Source organism: Cinclus cinclus, chromosome Z (assembly GCF_963662255.1).
Source record: "Cinclus cinclus chromosome Z, bCinCin1.1, whole genome shotgun sequence".
NCBI lineage: Eukaryota > Metazoa > Chordata > Aves > Passeriformes > Cinclidae > Cinclus > Cinclus cinclus.
The window spans coordinates 74,511,751-74,536,481 of NC_085084.1; the positions used below are offsets into that span (position 1 = coordinate 74,511,751).

Genomic DNA, 24,731 nt, shown 5'->3' on the forward strand with positions numbered 1-24,731 from the left:
TAGACTGGCTTTCTGATGTGATTCTGATTCCTCTGTATATTGTGTATCTGTATATGTTTAATAGATCCCGGAGTCTGGCAGGCATTTAATAAAAAAAAGAAAATACTTTATTGGTGGCCAGTCATAGGGATCCATAGGAAGCATGTTTTTATAATGAACTGTGCCTTGGTTACCACACAGAGAGTTTGCAGGGTTCCTCAAGAGGTAAAACATGGCCCTTAACATCTTGTAGCTTTGGCTGTAACATGGATTTTTTTGTTTTTGTGACTTACAGGGAGGTCTGTAAACCCACATATGCATCCCATTGTGGCAAATGAATGTACATGGTAGTGTTTATTGGATGGATTTTCAAGCCATATCTCTATAGGGAGCCTGAATGATAAAATAAACCTTCCTTATGTGGAGTATTACTCATTTTTACTGTTATTGTTATAAAGAGTAATAATTCACACGGTAGTAGTACTGTGTGTGTGAGTCACAGGCATTGTGGTAGGTGCTGCATAAATATCACCAAAAACTGCTATGAGACTGAGTGTAGAATAAAAGGCAGCAGGACGAGTGCAGACTGGAAAAGGATTATTTTCTTTGGAAGATGTTATGTTAGACATACATTTTGCTGTTCAGATCTTCCTCTCAGCAAAAGGAATGAAGGGTTCTGTTTGATTCTGAGAGTTTGTTGAGCCTTTCAGTTCAGAAACCCAGCTTGCAAAGACTGGCAATTCTGTGAGTGGCCCTAAAATGTGCAGATAGTGCGTGTCACCAAGAAGGCAGTGTTTGCTACTGGGTATTAGTGTCACTAATATTAGTGTTAGAATCTTTTTTTTTTCTTGTTGGCTGTTAGTTCTACAGGTAATTTGGAGTTGTGGGTTTCACTCTATTGTCCAAAAATCCGTGTGGATTCCTTATGTGTGAAGAATCTGTATTAGTGGATCAGTAATATTGGCTCATACTCTCTGTGTCTCTGTATTTTACATCTACAGGCACACATGCAAGCAGGAGTGTGATATTTCTAAAAGATCTATGGCAGTAGAGGAAAATAATTTCTCTACAGTTTGAAAAGGGCTAATATATATACCTTTTTTTTTTTTACAAATATTCCATCTGAAGGACTGAAAATTAAGTTCAACTGACTTATTTGTGTTTATGTGTTACCAACAGAATGAGACGAAGATCAGAAGGCTTGTTACAAGTTGAGGATTGATTGTTGAACTACGAATTCTTAGTTCTAGTGTAGCTGTAGTGCGCAGTTGAACACAGTTTCAAATGCAGGAGCTAGAGCTAACATTTCACTTCTGCAGACTATGTTACAGTCTTCCTGAATTAGTAGGATTATAGTTGAAGGATATCGGACAGTCAAATTTCAACAGCTTCTCTGGAGCCTCAGAAGATAAAGGCTGACACTTAAGCTGTGGGAAAAACCATCAGAAGAGACTGAAAACTAAGGAGATTGAAGATGAAAGCATCTTATCTTTATATGTTTTTCTAATGCCTCTCAGTAAAAGGTAATCAAAGATTGTGCTAAAATAATGGGATCATGTTATGTGAGGAAGCCAAATTTGGGGTTTTGGACAGTTTGGGCAGTCAGTGCACAGGGAAGTCCAGAGCCAAAGGAGGAGGGATCTGAGCAGTGTCGGAGCAGGCACAGTGGGAGGGTAGCTGTTGTCCTCAGCTGTTGAAACTGTGAACAGATTAGTGTAAGTCTTGCTGTTTTGAAGAAAATCAGGCAGAATCCAGAGATCTTCTGGCCAACAACAACTATTTTTGGCTAGGGAAGGACAGAAGAAAGTGTATCCTATGATTAGGTGGTGTAGCTGTTACAGAACAGCCAAAAGAACTGGGGAAAAAGGCTTCTCAAAACTGATTTTTAACTGCCAGTTGCACTAAACCAGCCCTGTGATTCTGGCTGTGCCCTGGCAGAATCTGTCTTCAACGTCTTCTCATACAAAATTTGAGTTTGGGACCTGAAAGTTCTGCTATGTTTTGAGTACTGAGCATAGAGTATGGTCATGCATATTTTAAAGTGACAGTAGAAGGGATGGGAACAATGCATGTGTTTTCATCTGAGCCTAGAGGGAATTATCCATTGCCTTTGGAATCCACATGTAGTTTGTTGTGTGATGTGGGCTGTCAGGTCCATTCCTGCTGCAAATAAATCAATGAGGTTGAGAGCCAGGGATGTATTTGTTTATTTTCTGATTTTCATTGTCATAGAGGAGAAATATACTTGCGAAAAGTCTTGCCTGAACTGTTTTGGAGAGGAACATACACACACACACACACATACACACATCCACCCACCCCACACACTTACAAAGCTTTCCCTTGTGCAAAAACATTGTTTTTCAATGATAGCATTTCCATTACTGATGCTTCAGTGGAATTGTCAGAATCTGGCATCATACTGTAGAAAAAAGCCCTCATTTGAGAATGTGTCTTTCAAAAGGCCACAGTCTTATGTCTCAGTTGAAAAGATTTCTGCAGTAAAATTCTGGTATTTACCTGTGAAACTCCAGCCGATAGTGAGAGCAGAATGAATTGCTTATTGTATGTAGTATTTGTTTAAGTTCAAGAGAGGTAAATTGTGAAATATCAATTATTCAGTCCAGAATTCCTTCATAAATTTGTTTGTAAGCAGTTCTCTGGCTACACAAAAGCCTGTTAGAGGTTTATGAGTCAAATACACCTCACTTATAAAGACCTCTTAAATCCATTGCAGTTCTGTCAGGACTGCTTATGAACTAATATTTAGTAACTTCTATTTCTTCCCATTGTTTTCAAGCTTTTGAATTTTTAGTATTCCTAGATTAGTAAGAGTCATGCTGAGTAGTAGCTGAAGATGCTTAGTGTATTTTGTTCTTATGTAAACTTCTTTAGTAAAACATTTTCTTGTGTAGAAACATGAGCATGTCTTGAGGAACATGCATCATTTGCAGACAACTTCTCTCTTAACCGTACAGAAAGTATTTTCTTACTCTTTTGCATGTTTCCATACATATCACTCTATCAGTGTCATGTACAAAGTATTGAAAGTCCTAAGGGAGCCAACAGCTGAATTCTTAGAAAAGCTGAACATCTGTGCCATTTTTTTTTTTAGATTTAAAGGGGTGTTCATGGTTTCTGAATTCCTGGGAGGTACATCATGAAGATTTCAAAACACGCCAGTTTTAGAGAAAAAACTTTAACATCCTGTGATCAAAACAAGACAATGGAACTTTTAACAGACAGAAAATGAGCCCTTTTATTATTATAGCAAAATACTTTTCCTCACCTGCTTGGTTCCAAAGAATGTTTTATTGCAATTTTTTTCAGATAAATAGCTCAATTCTTTTCTATTTTGGCCTTTTTTTTTAGTGCTATGGAATACCAGATTCAAAACTAAAAGGCTGACTGCTGCTTTTAAGACAAAATGAAATGCTTTTATTGTAAAAAGTGTTGTATTTCCAAAACAGCAAAACCAATCTCTTTGCAGATAAAGAATGATTTTGATGGAAGGTTTAATTCTTGTCAGTTTGAAATAAACCAGTAATTTTTTCAATTTTGTAATTTTGTGAAAACCTGGGTGTTTTTTTACAGAAATAATTTCCAAAGAAAAAACCCACACATATCAAAAGTGTGAAATTAAAATCTTGAATTAATAGACTGAAACCATATCCTTTGATCCTTTGAACTTGTGGGTGAGTTGTACATCTGAGACATTTTCTTTTCGCAGGCAGGCAAAAGTGTATTTCCCAAGAGTGGTGTGTACAGTGGACACTTCTAAAAGCCTGATTGCTGCTAGCATGGGGATCCAAGACCTATGGCAGAACAAGTTCAGCCCAAAAACCCAGCCTGTCCCATAGTTAGTCTGGGACAAGAAGGATTAGTCTGATGTGACAGAGGTGTGCACATGTTCTGCTGTGATGTCATCTCAGGCTGATGTTACAGTTTCAAGGAAATGGAAAGGTGGAGCTTGAAAGGTACAGTAGGAACAAGCCCTTTGGACTTCAAAAAGAATGAAGTACTCAACCAAGAAAGCATCTTTTTCTACTGAGAAAAATCTCTCACAAAGATAGCATCTGAGCAGCAGGTTGAGATTTCCTTCTTGGTGGAGGGTTTTAATTTTCCAGACCCTTGGCTTTGTTGAGTATGGGACTGACTTTCAGTAGGAAATAATGATCAATAGCAGATTCCTGGCAAGAGGCATAAGAGATGGCTGGAAAGTAGAAATACCTCCTGACATACAGTCTGTTTCTAAGCTGCAGGTGGTATTTTTCTAGATCTTTTCTAATCTTACCCATATAGATTTATCCAGCCATTTCTGGTACCTCTCTAAAACATTTCTGATTTCCAGTTTTTTGTGGCATCTAGCAGGACTTGAGCAAAACATTTTATGCCACATGACATCCTTGTTTCTGAACTGGAGAGATGTGTTTGGCCCAGAACCTAGCTGTTTCCTGGGCTGCATCCAGAGCCCCGTGGGCAGCAGGGCAGGGAGGGGATTCTGCCCCTCTGCTCTGCTCTGCTGAGACCCACCTGGAGCACTGCATCCAGAGCTGGGGTCCCTGTATAAGAGGGATGTGAACCTCCTGACTTGGGTGAAAAAATGCTTTGTTTCCTGCCTTCTTGTTTAGAAGTTCCCTATATTTTCGCTAGGAAAGAAGCAGAAACTCCCCAGATTCTCTGTGCCACTTGCTGCTTCCCCATGTTGTCTGTTTTCCAGCCTTTTTAGGTGCTTATTACACACAGACTTTCTCTGGAAAGTATTGAATTTGTTGATTTCCCACCAGCTTCAGAAGCACTTTAAAGTATTCATCACCCCAGACACCCTTGACATTTCATCAGCTCACTCTCCCAGCAGAAGAAATTACAAACAAAGAAAAAAACAAACCCTGGAAATTACCAGAGTTTTTATGCTAGTCTTTGTCTAAGTAGTTTACCGAGTTAGTGGTTTTGTATCAAATTTGATTTGGTTTTTATTTAGTATATCCTGCCAATTTTTGAACAGAAACTTGATTTTTAGTAGATTGAGGAGTATTTGTTTGTCTTGCAGGCTTTTGCTTTTACTAGAGTGGGATTTTGCACAACTTGTATTTCACAGTATAAAATTTCTCTGCAGCTCTGGGAGAGAAGTTAATTTTCTGCCTGAGACCTGTAGTGTCTCGTGTGCACTAAATTTGTAAATTTGATGATAATATCAGCGTGTGCACTGTACCTCTCATATTAGTGGGAATGGGTTTCAGTCAGAATTCAGGCTTCAGGGAGGGATTTACATCACATTAAGAGCTAACTCAAATGCTTTGTGCTTTTAAACTGACCTGAATCCTGTGCTGAAGCAGATCAGCCTCCAGCTTTGGTATGTACGAGAGTGAGCTGGGATTCATACTAGATTTGTAAAAACACTCGTGGTAGTGTGCCAGATGCAGTCATGAAAGTACATCGTTCTCTCTTCTCAGGCTGACAGGAATTACCAGGAAAGTCAAGTGACTGGCATGTGCTTTGCCCCAGGCCAGAAGGAGTTCTGCACATCTGTGGTGATTGCCAGTTGTCATCATGTTGGTTCCCAGAGTGGCACCTGCTGACCATGAACTGTGTGCTAGAGACTGCACTTTGTCCTGCAAGTCCTTGATCTCAGTTTGAATCCTGTTTATGTAGTTTTGTTTAATTTCTTCTCCCCTCTCTTTCCACATCTCAATTCCTACTTTCAATCCTTTTCTAAACAGAGGCTAGTTTGTGGTGCAGAATAACCTTTCTGGTGTAATGTCGCTCACTTGCTGCAGCTGCCCTCAGCTGGGACTGAATTTTCCTGTTTTGTAAGGTATTTGGTTTTGATAAGCTCCCTTCCCATTTGTTTCTCCCGAGGGATAGCGCAGCAAGCTGCAGCTTGAGCATGGCTTGCAGACTGTCACAAGGCTATGCAGAGCAAATGGGACATCTGCTTGCACACACCACCCTGGAAACAAGGGCAGTGTGTTTCAAGCTGCAGTTGTTGAGCAGAATCCATGACTCCTTGTGGGTTCATTAGAAGATTCTCCCATGTCACAGTGCTTCTTTGGTACTGGGAAGTCACCTTCTGGAAAGGTATTGGAAACATGGGTGGTAAATAGAGGCTGAGGGCATCAGTCACCTTGAAATGACCCTGATGATAAGTGATGGCATGGCCCTTCCATAGCATGCTGAAATTCATTCCCAAGTCTTGTCTATGCTGTGAAGCTTCATGAGTTCAGGGTGAAGAGAACATCATCAGGTGGGCCAGCCTGATGCTGATGTTCCTCACAGACTTCTACTTCATCAAGCAGCATGATTTCTGTGGAGAGGAAGAAGTTTGGCTGTGACCTTCCCTTGCTCTGCTGTTGGGAAGAGTAAAGCTCCTGACAGACTTTCACCCACTGGAGAATGGGATAATTGTGCTTTCTTCCATCTATCTGCACATGTTGTGGCAGCTGTCATCATTTGTATCTCTGTTTTCTGCCTGTTGACTGGGGGTCCTGTAGGTCGCAGTAATACAAACAATAGTTGTCAACAGAAACAAAGCCACTTGTCATTTGATCAGATGTTTGCATTTAGTTATTCTCTAATAAGGTTTGAATTCTGCAGTATTAACATTGTCATGCTCACTGGCTTGAAATTAGTTTTAGAACATAAGTGAGCAGGAAGCCAAAACAGCCATGGTGCTTTCTGTCTCTGTGATTAAAGATCATGCCTGCTTTGTGAATCCTCTTGCATGTCTTTTCCAATAGAAAGCACTGTTTAGGCATGGAACCTCTTAACAATCTGATGTTAAGTCTTTGCTCTTCAGCATTAGATAGGCTTTAAATCATCAAGTGTAACCTGTTTTGCAGACTGTGAAAATGTACTGGCTTCTAAATCAAAGCTTCAAAACTTCTCATTCAAAGTGTCAGAGGGAATTTCAAATGCTGAGAAGAACAAACTATTTCTACATAGCTAATTTGCATTTTCATGAAAGGCAGTTTTCATATTACTAAGATAAAAATCCCCAGATTGTACAGTATAAGCCCCCTGGATACAGTGCTTTCTGAACAAATTTGATTAAAAAAATTGGAGTGAGATTTTCCAAGAGTATTTTCTGTGAAGAAAGCAGCTGTTGCTTTCTTACTCTCCAAAACTATCTTTGGAGGAATTGGGCAAGCTCTTTGTTTTGTCTCAGAACATTAACTCTTGCCTGAGTTGTTTTTTGATCCTAAATGAAGTAAAAACTTGATAATCTCATAATTTTGGGACTGAAGTCAAAACCTCTTGCTCTTGGAAAAGCAGCAGGGTTTTTATTACTTTTTTCCTCACTAGTTGCCATTAAATCTTCCAATATAAAAACAGGGGAAGAGGGGAAAGGGGAAAGCAAAAATATGAGGAATAGTAAAAAACTCATAAAAGATATCTTATTGTTCACCAAAGAGTGTCCTTCAAGCTGCATAGCAAAGCTGATTGATTTTCAAATTTATATTTAGCTTGCTATTGTATTCACCCTGAGATAGAGTTTGAGACCTTATTACTTTTTCATAGTCCTTGCTTGATGCAGTGCCAGTGTGACCTAGCTGACTTTTGCAGGAGGAAAAATACATTTAGTTCTGGGTCTGTTTAGTTCTCAGGGCAACTTCTTCAACTGATGTAACTTGCTGTATGTCTTGGAGCAAGGGTGAGGCACCACATGCCCAGGCTGTGCTGGTGGGGTGTCTCCTCACTGCCTTTGGACAGACCAGGCAGCCCAAAGAACTGTGACTGTGTCTTCTTGAAAGAACAAGGGAACTCAGCAGCAACTGAGGAACAGTATAGGAAATAACAATAAAGGAAATACTGACAGAACAAGCCTCAGATCTTCGGAGTGCTCTGGGCTTCAGGCACTCCTTGGTGGTCTGTCTCAGCTGTAGTGTGGAAAACACACTGGTAAACAGAAGAAGGGTTGTAACTGTGTTTGAGTTGATTAATTATTTATCAACTGTGCCACACCATCTACCTGCTGGATGCTCAACATGTGGAAAACATGCTTTGTCTCAGCCTACTATAACCAGCACTGAAAGCTGTGTAAAATTTATTAAATACTATCTTTGCTCTCTTTCAAAACCATAAAAATTTTCAGCTGCTAGTACTCTAGTGGACAAAAAAGTTTTACCCTGTTGGAATTCAATGGTGCATGTGAGCTTTAGATACAGCAAAGAAGGATAGTTTTTTGTTGTGTGGATCCAGTGGGACTTATTTCAAAAAGTATAAAGTGAGAGCGGAGAAGGGAGCTGGACAACATGAAGTGACTGCTACTGGGTACAGTTAGAGATGTAGGAGCTTCATGTTCTTCATGAACTGCTGGATTTCAAAGCTGCAGAGATGCTTCCTAAAAAGGCGCAAAGAAACTTCACAACCAGCCAGTTATCATAGTTTGTGGATCTTCTGTAATGAGGAAAGAAGATGGGATATTTCTACCATGCAAATACAGCTGCAGCAACAGGGCACTCACAGGATAATGTAGGAATAAAATACCTGGACTGTTCATTCTCAAGGAAAACCACAGAATAGACAAAGTAATAAAAGTTTTTAGGGTGGACAATAAAGATGGTAGTGGAGGATGCCATGACCTAAATGAAGCATGAGGAAAGATGTCTTTTAAAATTATGTGTTCCAAGCTGTACATTTTCAAGTGAGCATTCAGCACTCTCTACAGAAGATTAATTTCACAGAGAATTTCCTTCAGTAGAAATGAATGTAGCTAGGCTGCTTCAGATTCTGTGTGAGATGCAAAGCTTGCAGTGAGTTCAAGGTCCATAGAAGTGACACCTGATCCAGAATTATTTAATGAATTGTATCTGTGGCACAGCAGAGGGGCAAATGAAGGCATATTTTGGACTGTTTTCTTCTCTTATATGTTTTTATAAAAGCTGGGGGGGATTTAATGCCTTAGCTTCTTAAGATTTATCCTAGATAACCTTCATCTTTCACTGAAAAGAAGAAATTGAGTCAAGTGTGGTCATTATTAAGCTAGTGTTATAACCCAGAGTATTGATTCTCTGCCAGCTCTCTCAGCTGAGTTATTGTGTGCCTTAAGCAGTTGTAGGGTAGCTGATAGACGTGGCCCTAGAGACTTTGACTGCTCTCCTTGGCTGAGGATGTGCCCCAGCCAGAAAGACCCATCTTTCTGAGTATCCAGAACTGATGTCTGTCCCTTAGGAACCTGAGAACTGGAGGATGTCAGACACTTTTTCCCCTCCAGATACCTTTTTTTATTCCACAAAAGTCCATCTTGCTGTAAATTTGGCTATTTTTTCCCTCCTGTCCTCTGTGTCTGAACTTTCTGAGCCCACATTGTCCAGGACAGAACTCTGGACCTTTGGCCAGCTGGCAGTTCCTAAAATATTATAGCAAGTGTGACAAAAGAATGTAAAAATCAGGGAGTGATAGTATTCTGTTATTTTACTTACTTTGTCCTAAAAATAAGCTATTTTACTTTCAGACCAAAGCTGTATTAAACCTCAAGGCAGTGTTTCAGTATCATAACACCTTCTTCACCAAGTCATGCTAAAAGCAGATTTTTTTCAGTAGAAGTGTGAGAGTTTTAGAGTGCACTCCTTTTCTTCATAAAAGTGTTCATAAAAGGTGTCAATAAAAGGTGTTCATAAAAGTCCTTCATCAAATTACTCAGGACGTAAAAACCCCAACCTCTTTCTGTTTTGAGCAGCATCATGGCAGGTGTATTCTTTTCTAACTCTGTCTGAGGATGTAGAGAAAAATCTCATCTGGATGCCACATTTTTCTTTTGGCTGAAATAGGAACAGATGAGAAATTAAAAAAGAAAGATCGCTGGGGAAAAAAAAAAGGGCATACAGAAAGGAGCTAAGTGATTAGCTAAAATAAATTTAGCGTGTGTAATGTTAACACATCATTTACTTCACCAACTGAGTTTAGATGATTTGCAGCTGCAGTTGTCTGCTAATGCATGTTTCATATGTCACTTTTTTTTCTTTAATTCTTGTATTCAAACCTAACTTCTCTTACCATGTATTGCAGTTATAATAAACACCTGTAACAAAGTACCTAAAGGTAAAACTAGGATCTTGTTCTCTTGTTTTAGTTTCATGTTGCTTCTAAAAGTCACTGTATTTTTCAGATTATATCACTGTCCTGTTGTCAAAAATATTGTATAAATTTTTTTTTTTCAGAAATATTGTTCAGTTTCAGAGAGTTACTCACCGTTCTCACTACAGGTTTTTTTTTTTCTTTTCATTTTTTTTAACATTTTCAGTTATTGTAACTTTAGACTGCAAATTGCTGTTTTTCCCCTCCCTTTTTCTCCTGACAAACCTTCACTAATTCCAGGCCCTCCTGTCTGGGGTAGTATTGCAATTTCAAAATCATAGCCAAGGGTAAAGCTGCTCTTTCTCTTCCCATAGGACTCAGCTTCAGCTTCCCACGTGGAAATGATTGAAAAAAATATGCCAGAAAATCTATTTTGACAAACCCCCAAGCTTTTGACTGAAAGAAATATGTGAAAAGTATGTGCTTTCCACTGGAAAATGCAGATTCTACTGAAAATCAAAACAGTTGGTTGAAAACTTTAGGTCAGAAGTGTCCCAGGATCACCATTATCCTTTTGGCAAGTGACATGCAATGTAGGAGATGTGATGTGTTCAGGGAGATGTTTGTGTCAAAATAACGAGGCACATGAATTAAAAATCCCATTAAGTGAGGTAGCAGCACTCTGAAATACAGTATGGTACCAATTTGCAGCCATAGCATGTCAGAATCTGAGGGCAAAGAGTGAGATTTGAAAGAGGGGAGAACAACAGTTTATAAAAAAATATTGTGGTAGATATGTAGATTTTCACCCATAGGCTTTGAGGGAAGCACATACCCCCCCCAAACAAACACTCACCCTCACCCCTGTTTTCTGACCATTTCTGTTGCTGTATTACAAAGTAGCTTTCCATAAGGAAGTTCAAATTAGGAAAATTTCTCTGCAGTATTTTTTTTTCTGTGGTGATAACTAAACCCTTTTTTCTGATGAGGCTTTCATTACTGCCCTCCTGTGTGTATTCTGATGCTGTGTGAATGCACTCAAAAGCTGGTAAAACCACAAACTCCTCAGAAAAGCTCATATTGTATTTACATAGCTTGAAATCTGATGGACTTTAAATGGAAAATTCTTGCTGTTATATTTGTGAGTCAGAAAAGACCAGCTACGAAGAGCAAAACTAAAGATGTATTTAATCAGCAAAGGGAATTTTGCCAGTCCTCAGTGCTTTGAAGTAAGTTTAATGTGAAGATCAGTCTTTATTTTTTCTTTGGTCTCAGTGTCAACATTTAATTTCTCAGGGCATAGCCTATGCAGGGTCAAAGTGCAAATGCAAAGCAAGAGTTTAGTAAGTGCTGGAAGTCTCTGGAAGCTTTTGGAAAGCCCCTATGTGCTGGAAATGAGTTTTTGCTGTCATGTTCATATAATGAAGTCTTGCTTTTTTCCCTGCTCCATACAGCTTGGATAGACAGCTGAATTTTAACGTGCAAGCATTGATGAGGGACCTTGAGGTTTCCACTGACAGGCTTACTTCACCTTTTACAGGATTGTCTGGCCTTTCTTGTTGCAGATGGACCTTGACACAATAATCTGGCGACTACTGCCACTTGCTCTAAAAAATCAGGGTCTGCAGATGAAGTTGGCTAGTTCTTTCTGGTCCCAACTGGTTTAAAACCCCACAAAATAATCCAATAATCCAATCACAAATTGCAAATATCCAGGAAAGACTGAACCCCATGGAATGAAAAGGAATGGGCAAGGATTCATGAAGGTGCATTGATTCCCTGAGCAGCATAAGGAAAGCCACATGACAGATCTCCTAGTCTGACCACTGTAGGTGTATTTTTGCTGTAAGGATTCATTATTGCTTGACAATTAGATCCTACGTGAACATGGATAAAACTAATGCTTCTGTAGTGTGACTCTGGTCCTATGCCTTGATACGTCATTTAAAAAGAAACATGAGCATTTTTTATATGTTGTTTAATAATCAGAAGTCTCAATCTCTCTTTTCTTAAAAATTAAACAAAACCTATACAGGTAGTAGCTGTAATCCCAGATGAGCAAACACAGGTGACTATGAGTCCTGTGAACCTTCGATGCTTTAGAGGTATGAACACAGCTTCAAACCAATGCCAATGTTTGGCTTTAACCATTGGAGAGAAAGAGTTTCTGATCTTCATAACTATGGGGTAAACTGTGAAATGACAGTCACAGTTATTTGTTTGCACAGGTTTGCTGTATTGAGCCTGTGGCAATCACTGAGCTGCCCCTTGTCTTCTTGTACGTAGAGCTCATGGTTGTTTTATAGTTTTATGAGAGTGCTTTTCTTCCATTCATGTGATTTATTTCATATCCTTACCCTCATACTGGCTTTCCCAACCATCCAGAAAAACTCTTAAGGCTTTGGAGTATTTAAAAAGATTTAAAATTAATTTTGTCTGTCAGTTTATGTTTGAATACAGCAGCTGCAGAAACAGTGTTACTGTGGTTTTTTTTTTCACTCTTCTAGAATAGGCTAAGAGGGGTGCACTGACCACAGCAAGAAAGTAAAGGGGAAACAAAGCCATAAGACTGGAATACCCCAGCCTCTTGTCACATCCCCAGTGTGGTCGGGGTTGTCAGCAGATCCTTTGCTTTTAGATTTAATACTGCTCCATACACCTTGACGTGGAAGGGCAGTACAACGGTTTTGCAATGTTTGAAGTCCCTGCCAAAATGCTGAGACACAATGAACCAACGCCATGCCTGGTTGGAAGTGTGTCCTGGATCATGGCAGAGGTGTAAAAGGATCCTGTGCAATCCAGATGGGTATTAAGGGCCCTGTACTTAGACAAAGCAGGGAGGCTGATAAAAAAGTTTCAGTATGTGAAATGTTGCAGCCTTTGTTAGCTGATCTACTGGATGTTCTTAATGGCTTGCTAACTCATGAAAAAAACTACTTATTTATTCCATTGGTGGCCTAGGGGCCAGTGAAGGTTTATAGTCCAAGTCAAACATGGACCACAAGGTCCAGCCCATGTGAGGGGTTGGGTAATTGATTGTGGGACTGAAGCTGGGAACAGAATTGTGATTTGCACTTATGAAACAGCTTCTATTCTGGTCTTGACCTCTGGGGAATGGATGTAAAACACCAGAAGAACAAGATGGAGCTCTTCCTCATGCATCATGTTTGGCAAATCAACTTTTGACCTTCTAGTGGCTTTGTAAAAATATGAGAGTCTTTGCCTCAGTTTCAGGTTATTAGGAAGGAGATATTTTTTGTTTCACTTTGGACTGTAATGTCTGTGAGGTATGAAACAGCCTAGATGTATGCAGCAGAATAAATACTGAAAACCTGTTGTGTTCATATTTCTCCAGTGTAATGACTGGCTTATGAGGGAAGCTCAGGGTTGGTGGTATGAAGAGTATATTTCTTTTTGACTTCTAGTACTGGACAGAAGAGATTAACTCTTTCGTGTTTATTTTCAGACTGGATATTTCCGTCTGCCCCATGGGGATTACTTCATTGAGCCCATTAAAAAGCATCCACAGAAGGAGGAAACACCCCATCCACATATTGTCTATGGTGCTAACAACCTTCAAAATTCTCTAAGGAGGAGACGGGCCATCCTGATGGAAAAGGAGCAAGCGTGTGGACTGAATGGTACTAATTTTGCTGGATTTCTGCCTATTTGCTGTTTGAATCTTTTTAAGCAGCTGTTTTCCAGTGGTGTGTGCCTTTCCTTCTGCCAGGATTTTTAAAATTCTGTAAGAAAAGATTGTGCAAAATGAGAGCATCTCAATCAAAACACCACAGGAGCCACCCTTCTGTGTTCCTTTCTGAAAAGTTTAATCCTCCTTATGACTACTGGGAATATGTTTATCACATCATTGATCCTTTCTACCCCTCAATTTTTCTCCAACCAGAACTGTTCAGTGAGTTTGAAATTTGAATTCTTGAGGAGTTCTGGGATGACAAAATTTTCAATCAGCATTAATTTTAATAAAATATTCTCACTTCATATGAGGTCTGTCTTCAACATAAAATAACTCCCCTTTAATCCATGGTTTGAATTTAGGATTTGTAGATTTTCTGTTATTGTTAGAAGATTATTTAAATAGTTTTATTTAGTTATCCTGAAAGTGAAGTACAGGGCATCAACAACAAGGGTTTGTTTTTTTTTTTGTAAAAGTAGAATTAAAAATAACTTAAATATTGGGGCTGTAATACTCAGGATCAAGTCTTTTGTGAAAACAAACTGATACACTGTGCTGGAAGGGAAGAGTATATGTAGAGCATGGTAGGTATCTCATAATTACAAATTCCTTTATTTGGTATAAATAAATGTACTAAATAAAATACAAAGTTCCTTTATTTAGTAAAATAATTTCCTTGATTTATTTCACACCAAGAATATACAGATTTTGTACTGGTTTTAGAGGCCTTGAATCTGAGTCTGCACCAAACTTTAGACAGGCAGAGTATTCGTAGGTATGAATCAGTAATTGCCTATAAGACCCAAAGCCTGTGTTATGTACAAAGAGCTGCAGAATACACTGGAATGTGCTTCTGTCTTTCACAGGTCAGTGGTTTAAGAGAAGTCTGTTCCTTTCCAGGAATGGGAAATGAAAGGAGGAATGTAGGAATTTTTAATCCCCCATCATGACTGCTGGTGAAGTTTAACTGCTTTGTAATATGGATTGGTAAATTAAAGAAGCAAAGAACAACCTGACCCCCTGTACTTCATAGACCTGAATTGTACTTCTTGCTTGCTAGCCCAAGGTAGTGCAAAATGGTAATGGGGAAAACGTGAGTAAGCTGATGGGGGAGTTACTTAATCTTTTGTGATACTGGGAAGGTCAAGTTAAGGGGAAGCCTTAAGAATTAATATGAATACTGCTCCATTTTATTATTCATCAAGTAAAAATATATATCTACTTAATAGAAAATAACCTTGGACTTGAAAAACCAGGAGTGTCTGAAGGCGATGTTTATAGTGGTGTCAGTTTCAAATAGCTCCCTGAATTTTAATTCCTTCTGCTGACTCCTGGGCTGGACAGGAGAAATTAGTTTAGATTTGCCTCTGAAGAATGAGGAAGTTGTTCTTGCCTACTTCCTCTAGGTTTCTTTTATGGAGGAATAACATATTTATGAAATAACATCTGTATGCAGTAATTTTAAGTGTGGAGAGAAGATAGGAGATCCTAGGGAACATGCTGTGTACTTGCTTTATGTGGTCTGCTTATTTTCATTCTACCTCTCATTTTTTGCCTCTTGTATCTTACCTCAAAGTCATGCAGAATGAGACAGAAGAAGACTGGCTGTACCTGGACACTGTAGAAAAAGAGTATAACTTCCCTGCATCGCTTAGATTAGATAAGTCTGCTCTAATATGCTTGTCAATTTAAACTCCTTGTCTGATGTTATTCATTCCAAAGTGTCGGAATTATTTCTGTGAGAGTATGTTCATGATGTCGCAGGCAAACAAAGGTAGTGTCTTATGAACTAACAAAATAGTAAGCTATAATTTATGTTTCTATTTTTCGCTGAGCCAGTCAGCCTTTAGAGGTAATACCTGCTTTTGACCAAATAGTAACCTCAGCTGTCATAAAAGTTAAAGAATCAGCGTGAAAAGTTCATGGGGGTAAAACCATTTCCTTAATTTTATCTTTTCCCTCGTGTGACAGCATATAACAATCATATATTCTTCAAAAGGCCTTAACATTTATTTTGTGTGTTATGTGTCCTGGGCTGCATCCAGAGCCCCGTGGGTAGCAGGGCAGGGAGGGGATTCTGCCCCTCTGCTCTGCTCTGCTAAGACCCACCTGGAGCACTGCATCCAGAGCTGGGGTCCAGCACAGGAGGGACAGGGACCTGCTGGAGTGAGCCCAGAGGAGACCACCAAGATTGTCCCAGGGCTAGAACATTTCTCACCCTGGAAAGAAAGTATGACCTTATTGTGGCCTTCCAGTACCAGAAGGGAGCCTGCAAGAAAGATGGAGAGAGACTTTTTACAAGGGCTTGGAGTGATAAGGCAAGGGGAAATGGGTTTAAACTGAAAGAGAGTAGATTTAGATAAGATATTAGCAAAAAAATCTTTATCTTGAGGGTGATGAAGCTTGGAACAAGTTGCCCAGAAAAGTTGCACAATCCCTGGAAGTGTTCAAGGCCAGGATGGAGCTCTGAGCAACCTCCCTGCCCATGGCAGGGGATTGAAACTAGATGATCTTTCAGGTCCCTTCCAAAACAAGACATTCTGTGTTTTATTATCTCATTTCTGAGTAGCCAGCTTTTCAACAGGGATCGAAGAAAGAAAAAATTCAGTGTCATCTTCTGTTGATACTGTGCATTGTTAGAGCAGTTGCTCTTGTTAGAAGTGAAATACAGAACAAAAAGGGAAAGTGATACTATACTTGCTTTCTGTGCCAAATGTATTCACTGCTTAGGCATAATGCTACTTGGTATTTATGCACAATACTTTGTGCATAAATAAATTTTAAAGGTAGTAAGTTGACTCTGCCACCTTTTCATGTACTTCATGCTTTTGAGGCTGGTGCCAGAAAGCTTGTACACGCACATGACATAACAGCTTAGAATAACGCCTTTTGGGATCACTTCAAGGCAAAGCATTTTCAATGTGCAGTTCACAGCTAATTGTAAAAACTGATTCTATTTTATAGGTTAAACTCCATTTTGTGTTTTCAACCCTCAGCATCCACTGATGAAGAAGGATCTGATGTTCAGATATTTTAATCTTGTGGGCTGAGATTCATCATGCAGTGTCTGCATTTGTTTATTTGAGCTCTGAGTTTGCTAGGCTTTTTAAAATTGAACTTGAATTTAAAATGCTTGAGTTATTTCTGTGACTTACACTTGGTCTGTGTTCAGGTTAAAGTGTGGTGATTTTTGACTGAAGAAGTTGAATCACCTAGATGCTTATGAGTCAGTGCATGGAGCTGAGTCGTAATAATAGAAGTCTTTTAGTCAGTAACTAACCTGTCTGTCAAGCAAGGAATATAAAGACTAGTACAGACAAAAGTCAAAGTAAAGGAATTACTGAGAGAGGGAATAGGTAGAGGATGCTGATCTCCTGTGTAGTCTTTTTCCATTTTTTAATGCAAGATCTGTATCTCTTGGAAGAAGCTTTGTGCAACAACAACTTTTATAACTTCTACTGTGGCAACAACTGCATCAATATCCAGGGTCCAACCTGCTTGTTACCTCTCTTGCCTAGGTGCAATAATACTTTAGAATCACTGACTTTCCTGTAGTCTTGCAATGATTACATTAATTACTTTATAATTGGTATTATCTTTAGCACTTTCAGATACTTGGAGAAAAGTCATTACAGTAAATGATGTAAATTAAAATTATGTTTGTGCTGCACACTTCCATTGCTGCTCAGGCAAATGCCAGCTGACTCAGGCATTAGCTGCATGCAAAACCGAGTTACTAATCTTGAAAGTAGCATAACGATACTGGACGCTGCTAGCACCTGTCTTACTGTACCATTTGAAATATTTGTGAGAAATAGCAGAAAAGACAAACATGTCCCTGTACCTCATAAAAAACCTATCTAATCCTTTGTGCCCACAGGAGAGGAAACTGAGGATCCGGGAATTTGTTTTATTCTTCTAAATAGGTTATTTTAAAAACTTGACAGTGCTCTGAGATATAATGTAAGGGAGAAGAAATTATCCTACCTTCTACAGAAAAAGCAGTGGTCTCCCATTACTTCTGCTTGTTTTCATGCAGCCTGTCACAAGGCATTGGTTTTATTTGTGAGCCTCAGAATAAGAGAAATCTTGTGAAGTTTCCAAGTGAAAATGCTCTGATGTAATGAAACTTTTCCTAAGTGCTACTAAGAGGGGACTGATACAAACAGGTGGACTTCTTTTTCTTGGACTGGAGAGGACAGGTTGCTGTTGGTCAGAGAGTCAGGGAAGTTAAGTTTATTCAGACTGCGCCTCAGTGATTGCTGCAGAAGGCTGTGATATATATAGCTAAGGAGTGAAAGGTTTAGGGTATTGAAATAGATCTCTGAGAACATTTAATTGGAGCTTTAGGTGTACAGAAAAATTGTCATATATTTTACCCTCTTTTTGGCATTCAAATATTTGATAGATCAGAAATTAGGATTAGTTTGTGTTTGACATGGGCTACAGATCCTTGTCTGCAGGGAAGGTAAAAATCTTAAAACTAATGGGTTTTTTTGCATGTGGAGCAATTTTGCTCCAAAATTGGAGCTGTGGTGGGATAAAGCTGGGGTAGAATGAAGGACAGAAGAGGCTGGCTGCTGTGTGAAATTATGAGAAGGGGAGGGGGAGCTAAAGGAGCAGAGCAGCATTGTCTGTGCAAAACTGATTTTTAAGTATTTTGAGTGGTGATGGCATAATTAATTTAACAGAAGTCTAGAATGCCATTAAGCTGTTCCAGACAATGACTACCTGTTGTACTTCCTGTGACTGGAGGATGTTATCAATCATGGTCTTGCTTTTTGATGATTAACTTGATACTGTCAAAGGCTGTCTTGAGTTTTTATGCTAGCAAGTATACAGGATGAACTAGTAATATGGCTTCTGACCCTGAAATCCTTCATTTAATCACTTGAAAGAAAGATGAGGGAAAAATCCCAGGGCAATATTTTATTCTCAAGTGATAACCTGTCTTCTTTTGTTTTAGAAGGACATTGTAACCAATATAAGCAGTTGTGCTTGATATCATGGCTGTAAGCTCAGAACTCCTGGTAGAGGCTCTGTTGCTTTTAAAGAAAGTGGCTGATATTTTTCCCAGTATTTGTTTATCCTTTATTTAATCACATCAGTTATAATTTGGCTTAATTAGCTTGGTTTCTCTAGTACACAGAAACTATTATTCATAGGACGGTAAAATTGGCACATCAAAATTTAGTAAAATTTAGAGGTTAATTCAGCCTCAGTTTAGGCAAGAGCACCTTTCTCCCTGCATGGCTCTTCTTCCTATAACTGGCTCTTCTAAGCTGTTTATGAGATGCTTGTCATGAAAAAAAAGAGCAAATAGGAACATTCAGTCAGAACGACCTATATTTTAAAGCAGGAACAGTGAAGAAAATAGCTTCGAAGAACACAGAGTATCTCTCATCTCCAAAGCAGTTTGCTCTGAACTGAAAAAAGTGAATGTCTCTTTGTGCAGAGAGCAATATTTAGCCTTTCAGGGGTTAGGGACCTGGGAAATAAAGACATAAGAATTGATATATTATAGCAGTCAATGAGACAACTGCTGCTAACTAGTATCAAAACACTTGCCCCCCCCCCCCCCCCCCCAGTCAACCTCATGGAATGAAACCCAAAGATTCCAGCTTTCTTTTGGCTTTCAGGAATACACGGGAGTTTTTTTTAGTTGCTCTCTGTACAGATAGAAGAGAAAGGAATAAAATACTGTATTTTCTGCCATTCTTCCTCTCCACTGAAATGAGTGAGGAATCAAAACTAGAGGTTTAGACCCAAGTGGATTGAAGTTTGTGCTGAGCAAGGGCCTGAGATAGCTCAGTGCTGGCGGAGTGCTGGCACCTGCTTTCCCAGTCCCTGATTGTTTTCTCAATTTCTTCTCTTTTCTGATGGAATTTTACTTTGTGTTTCTCTTGCTATTAACTGAAGCAAGGTGAATTCCCTAAGTGCTTGTGTTATGCAGGAGGTGAGGGAGAAAAATGTGGCAACACAGAATTGTTGTTAAAAGGTCATAATTGTCACTTGTCACCACCAAAGGCATCATATACACTGCCTCACTCAAAGAATGAGTAAATTTTAAAGTTCTGTGGCAAGCCATTTTCCAAATAATATGAATCACACCTATAAGGAGGGAGAAGTTTTTCTTCATTGTGATTCACCAGTCTTCCTGTTCAGTCACTGTGCCACTGAAAGAAATGGTGTTTGCTACACCATGCTTGCTCACTGTATTTGCTTTCCTGTCGTTTTAGGGGTAGTCTGTGATCTCTTCCATGTCTTCATTGAAAGTCTGCTTAACTACTCATCAGATTGAGGAGTCTCAGTCTGCATTCAGGTTAACTTAATTCAGCATGTCTAACTGAGTACTGTTTTAGAGGAATATATTGTGCTCTTGCTCTGTACCTACTGCTTTCCTTATCAAACTGTGTGTGAGGCTATGTGTGAGGCTATTGCTCTTCTTGAGTTTAGCAATTTATTTGGTAAACAGATACCTTGGTAATGTAAATGTTGAATTGCTGCCGTATTGATTTGGAGAGCAATAGTGCACTTTAAAATTAAACTGTTATGTTTGTAAACCACATTTTCACGGAAAACTCAGAAAGCTGAGCTACATTTGGTTAAACAGTTTTGATGCAGGAGTCTGAAAATTTGCTCAGAACACTTGATCTGTTAATGAAGTAGTATTGGCAGAGATGTTCAGCCTTCAATCAGGTTAGGGCCAGACTTCTCAGTCATACTGAGCTCCCTATAAACCTTCTAATATGAAACTACAATTATCTTATTATTTCTGGGCAGAGCGCAGATTTCTCTTTCTTCTCGGAAGTACTGGACTCCTTCTGTGGGACTGATGAACTCTCAGTATCCAAAATTAGTTTCTCGGAGTTGAATATCCGTGATGAGCCTCATGTTGTAGATAACCCACTTTAAACAGGTGTCTGAGTTCAGTTTTTCTGCATTAAACGCTATGTCCTTGCAACTTCCCCACTCATTGCTTGGGGCTGTGTTCTGCACTCTTGGAGTCCCAGCAGATGCCTGAATTTGGATCCATTTTGTGTGTTTGGAGCAGTTGTACTTCAAAAGCATTAATAATATTCCTCTAAGCAAAGATTTTAGCTTTATGGTTAGCTGGGAATGAGGGGAATTGCGTAACTTAAGAGGTTATTTTTTCTATCCACTACTACTTCAGTTAACTTGTAAGCTCCATCCTTGTTAGGGAAAAGTGGGTCCCCATTTGCATTTATCCCATACCATACACAATTGCTTGGGCTGCACAGATATTCTGCACCCCTGTGTTATTTATGTACTGTGCTGAAATAAACTGTATGAAAATAACAGGCTGGAGAGGATGTTGTTCACTGAAAACTCATACAGATTACGCCCTTTTTTTTCTAAAAAAAATGGAATTATTGCAGAGAAACAGACATCCATCTTTATGCAAAAAAAAAAAAGGTGAGCAGAAGATTGCTATGCTAATAGGTATAGAAAATGTTTCTAGTTGCTACCCTTTAATACTGCACTTGTTCCAAGATTTTGTGGAACTGTTTTCTTGCATGTCCAGGTTTCTCTATGAAAGAGCATAGCAGAGAATGCTGATTTTTCCCCCCATGATCTCATTTAGAGTTACAGTTTTTTTTCTCTTGCAAATACTCAACCTAACCTTACTTCAGTAAACAGCATGTAATAAGGTGTCTCATCTGAAACAAATGGTTATTCCTGTGCTCTTTAAACAGCAGTGATGAGGCCTTCGTACACATAAATTAGGCTGCTACAGAAAATCTCTTCTAAGCTGTTCTAATCAACGTCAAGGAACATTGTCCCAAAAATAATGTTTGTGCAAAATAAAAAGTCTAAAGCTTTTATGTCCTGTATTAATCTTTCTTGTAAAAAATGTCTTGGTCTAATATTTTATTCTTCTGTAGAAAAGCTTTTGAGTTGAAGCTACAGTGAGAGATATTTTTGTATTTTAAATACTTTTTAAACACAGTTAAAACACAATGTCAGCCTGTCTCCCATTCTGCCAAAGTTGAAATTAGCAGCAAGTTTCTTGCCTGCCCAAACTTGAAAACAAGCTGAATCAAGTTCCTTCCTCTCTGATCTGCACTGTTGTCAATTGAGCCCCCAGTCTGGGTTCCCTTCAGCTCTGTGGAGGTTTGGATTTCAATCAAACTCTTCCTTCAAATACTGTGGTTTTAACAAGGGAAAATTCCTGTCATTTTCTGTATGATTTGCCTGACATTATGTGTCTGACAATCTCCAGATAAAATACTCACTGAACTGCTCTCTACTTCATGGCATTTTCTTTTCAGCATCCCAGTTGCATCCATTGACCATGGTGAGGTGCTTATGTCAGTCTGGTTTTCCTTCAGAGTAAATGGAAGATGATGAGAGAGTTGAAATTTCATCTGTCAGGGAGGTCACAGGAAAGAAGAGCAGTAAAAGAAGGGAGTTTTCCTGCAAAGCCTGGACTGGTAACATTGACAGGCAGCTAAAAGTTGTCCAAGCAGAGATAACCTTTATATTGGGGAGTGAATTGCTAAACAACCTCTCCCTCAGCTTAGGGTTGTAACTTGGTTTTGTTCATCATTATGTAGCTTTTTGGATATTTTTATGTCCTTAAGCTATAATTAATGGTACTGTTTTATGATGAGTATGAACTGGATGTTTCTTTCAGGCAAACCTGCATTTTTCCCTCTTTCTGGTCCAATGCAGTTACATAGCTTTATCATCTTAAAGCTTCCTGGAGAGAATAGGAGCCAGGGAATTTTTGCAAATAAAAACTGAAATTGTCATTTAGAAAAAGAAAAGGCTCAATCTGTTGTCTGCTCTTTGTTTGATTTACACAGGAGTAAAAATTTCAAAGTTCAAACCCAGTTCTCAACAAACCCTTTCAAACTTCTTGGCATTTTAGTGTGGAAGCCCCAAATGCTCCTGTTTGTGAAGGATTCTGGCGTAGTTTTCTGAGGGTAGTGAACACAGGGAGTTCAGTTAATTAAAGCTGGTGTTAACTGGTCAGCCTCCAGTCCATCCATGACAGAAATGGAAATAAATTAATGGGCTTATTGCATCCAACAGGTTATAGTGCCTCTGACAATCAGTTTCTAATAGGAAACTGAAATAGAAAGAAAAAGTCACCCTCAAAACTCTGGCTAAAACTGGAAAGATCCTTTAGCCCTGCAGTGGTATTCACAAAGAGCTGAGTGTGACACAGCTCACCTGAAGCTGGTGTTTTCCCAGCAGGATAGCTCATGCAAGGTGTTTGGTGGCAGGATTTATTAACCTCTCACCTCAGAGATGCTGCTTCCCCTGAGATAATGTGATTTATGCTGTTCCTCCCCTTGCTCCTTCTAGGATTTTACAGATGCCTCTGTCTGCTCTCTCCAGCTGCAGGACTGAGTCTGTCCCAGCTCTGCTGCTTCACTGTCTGTTGTCTGCGTATGGATGCCTCTTCAGTGGTTCAGGCAGGCAAATTAAATCTTCTGTGCCAAGCTGGAGCAGGAGAGCCTCAACAGCCATCTCTCAAAATGTCATGAAGTTGGAAAATGTTGTTATCAGGGCTTGCTTCTAAGGATAGGAAATGTTAACAGCAATATGTGTCTAAGATTCTCAAGATGTCATATTAGCATAATTTATTTTGGTAACTGACCAACCCCTTCCCTTCTTCGCAGGGAGTATCATCTGTAAGAGCTGTGCTTTAAGTACTGATGTTGGTGGCAGAAGCACAGTTGGAGCTGGGGCTGGGCCTGAGCCTTTGAAGGCTATATTGCTTAGTAACATCATTTGATATGCAAGACATTTGGCCTCAGCCAGGGACAAGGAGGCCCCTCAAAATGCTAGCATGCGTTTTTTTCTTTGAGCACACTAGTGTGATTGGTATTTTAAAAACAGTGGAGAAATGGAATGGAAAAAACAACAGCTGATTCAGAGAAAGGTCAAATAAACTTTGTTGTGTAAGCCCAGAGATAAGAAGGTTATAGTGTATGCTGTGTTAATGATATCATATCAAACCTTGAAGAAACAGTTTTTTGTTTCAAGATTAATTCCAGACTGCCTTTCTCTTCTTTTCCTTTGTAATCTAAACCAAAACCAAACTAATTAAAAGTAGTTGTTTAACTACCACTTCAAGGACTATTCTGTTCATCTTTCTATAACTGTTTCTCTTTCACATCACTGACATTATGCATTAATTTAGTTGGGGTACTTTACACTTCTTGAACTGTGGTTTGAACATTTAAAGCTGAGATTCAAGTTTCAGGAATTATGGGTGAACTACAGTTGCTGTTTTTCATGAATAATGAACTTTGGTGTGGGGAATGTTTACTTTATGAGGTGCTTTCTTGGGAAGGTGGCCTCTGTGTGTGCAGCACACCTCAAGCATGAAGTCTTCTGATTGGTGCAAGAGGATTGAGAGACGGAGAAAATGGAGCACAGAATTTCACTAAGTTGGCAGCTGTTGGTCAGTACTGTCCCCTTCTCCATCTTCCTTCCCAATTTCATTTCACATCATGGTGCCAAGAGGACTGAGTAGCCCACAGTATTTTAAGGGAATATGCATTTATTTTGGGTGTTTCTAAGGATGGCTGATGAGGCAGGGAATAGGATCCAGGCATTCTCTCCAGCCTTTACCCTTGTTTATACAAAATGGCTCATGTTCGTCTTGCTCCTAACAGTCCTTTCATAATGAAAATAGGTCATGGTAGTTTTGAGTGCTGTCTGGAAAAAGTGCTCTTTTCTTCATAATTTCAGAAAAATCAAAGGAAAAAAAGCAGTTGAAATTTAGGTCCTGTGAATGTAACATTACAAGTCAAACCTAAGGGTTTGTACAGTCCATTTGAACAGCTAATTAGTTCTGTTATAAAATTAATGGCATTACGTATTTGTTTGTTCTGTTACTTCACGTAAATGGTTGCTTTGGTTGTGCCCTATTTCTAAGATCCTGAGGTGAGAACAGGACAGTGACAGTGACAGACTGGATAGGGTGAAGCAGATGGGGTGAAGCAGACATAGTTGTCAGGTAAAATGCGTTTGCCAGATTATTGCACAGCATTGGATTACC

The 24,731-nt window shown here is 39.2% G+C and overlaps 1 protein-coding gene across 1 annotated transcript in view; it reads left to right on the top strand.

Annotated features, from left to right (window-relative positions):
* ADAMTS12 (ADAM metallopeptidase with thrombospondin type 1 motif 12) overlaps positions 1–24,731 on the top strand; it is a 142,107-nt gene that overhangs the window by 39,023 nt on the left and 78,353 nt on the right. Inside the window, exon 3 of the mRNA XM_062513206.1 lies at positions 13,463–13,637. Coding sequence (XP_062369190.1) covers positions 13,463–13,637 — 175 coding nt within the window. The remainder of the gene's footprint in view (positions 1–13,462; positions 13,638–24,731) is intronic.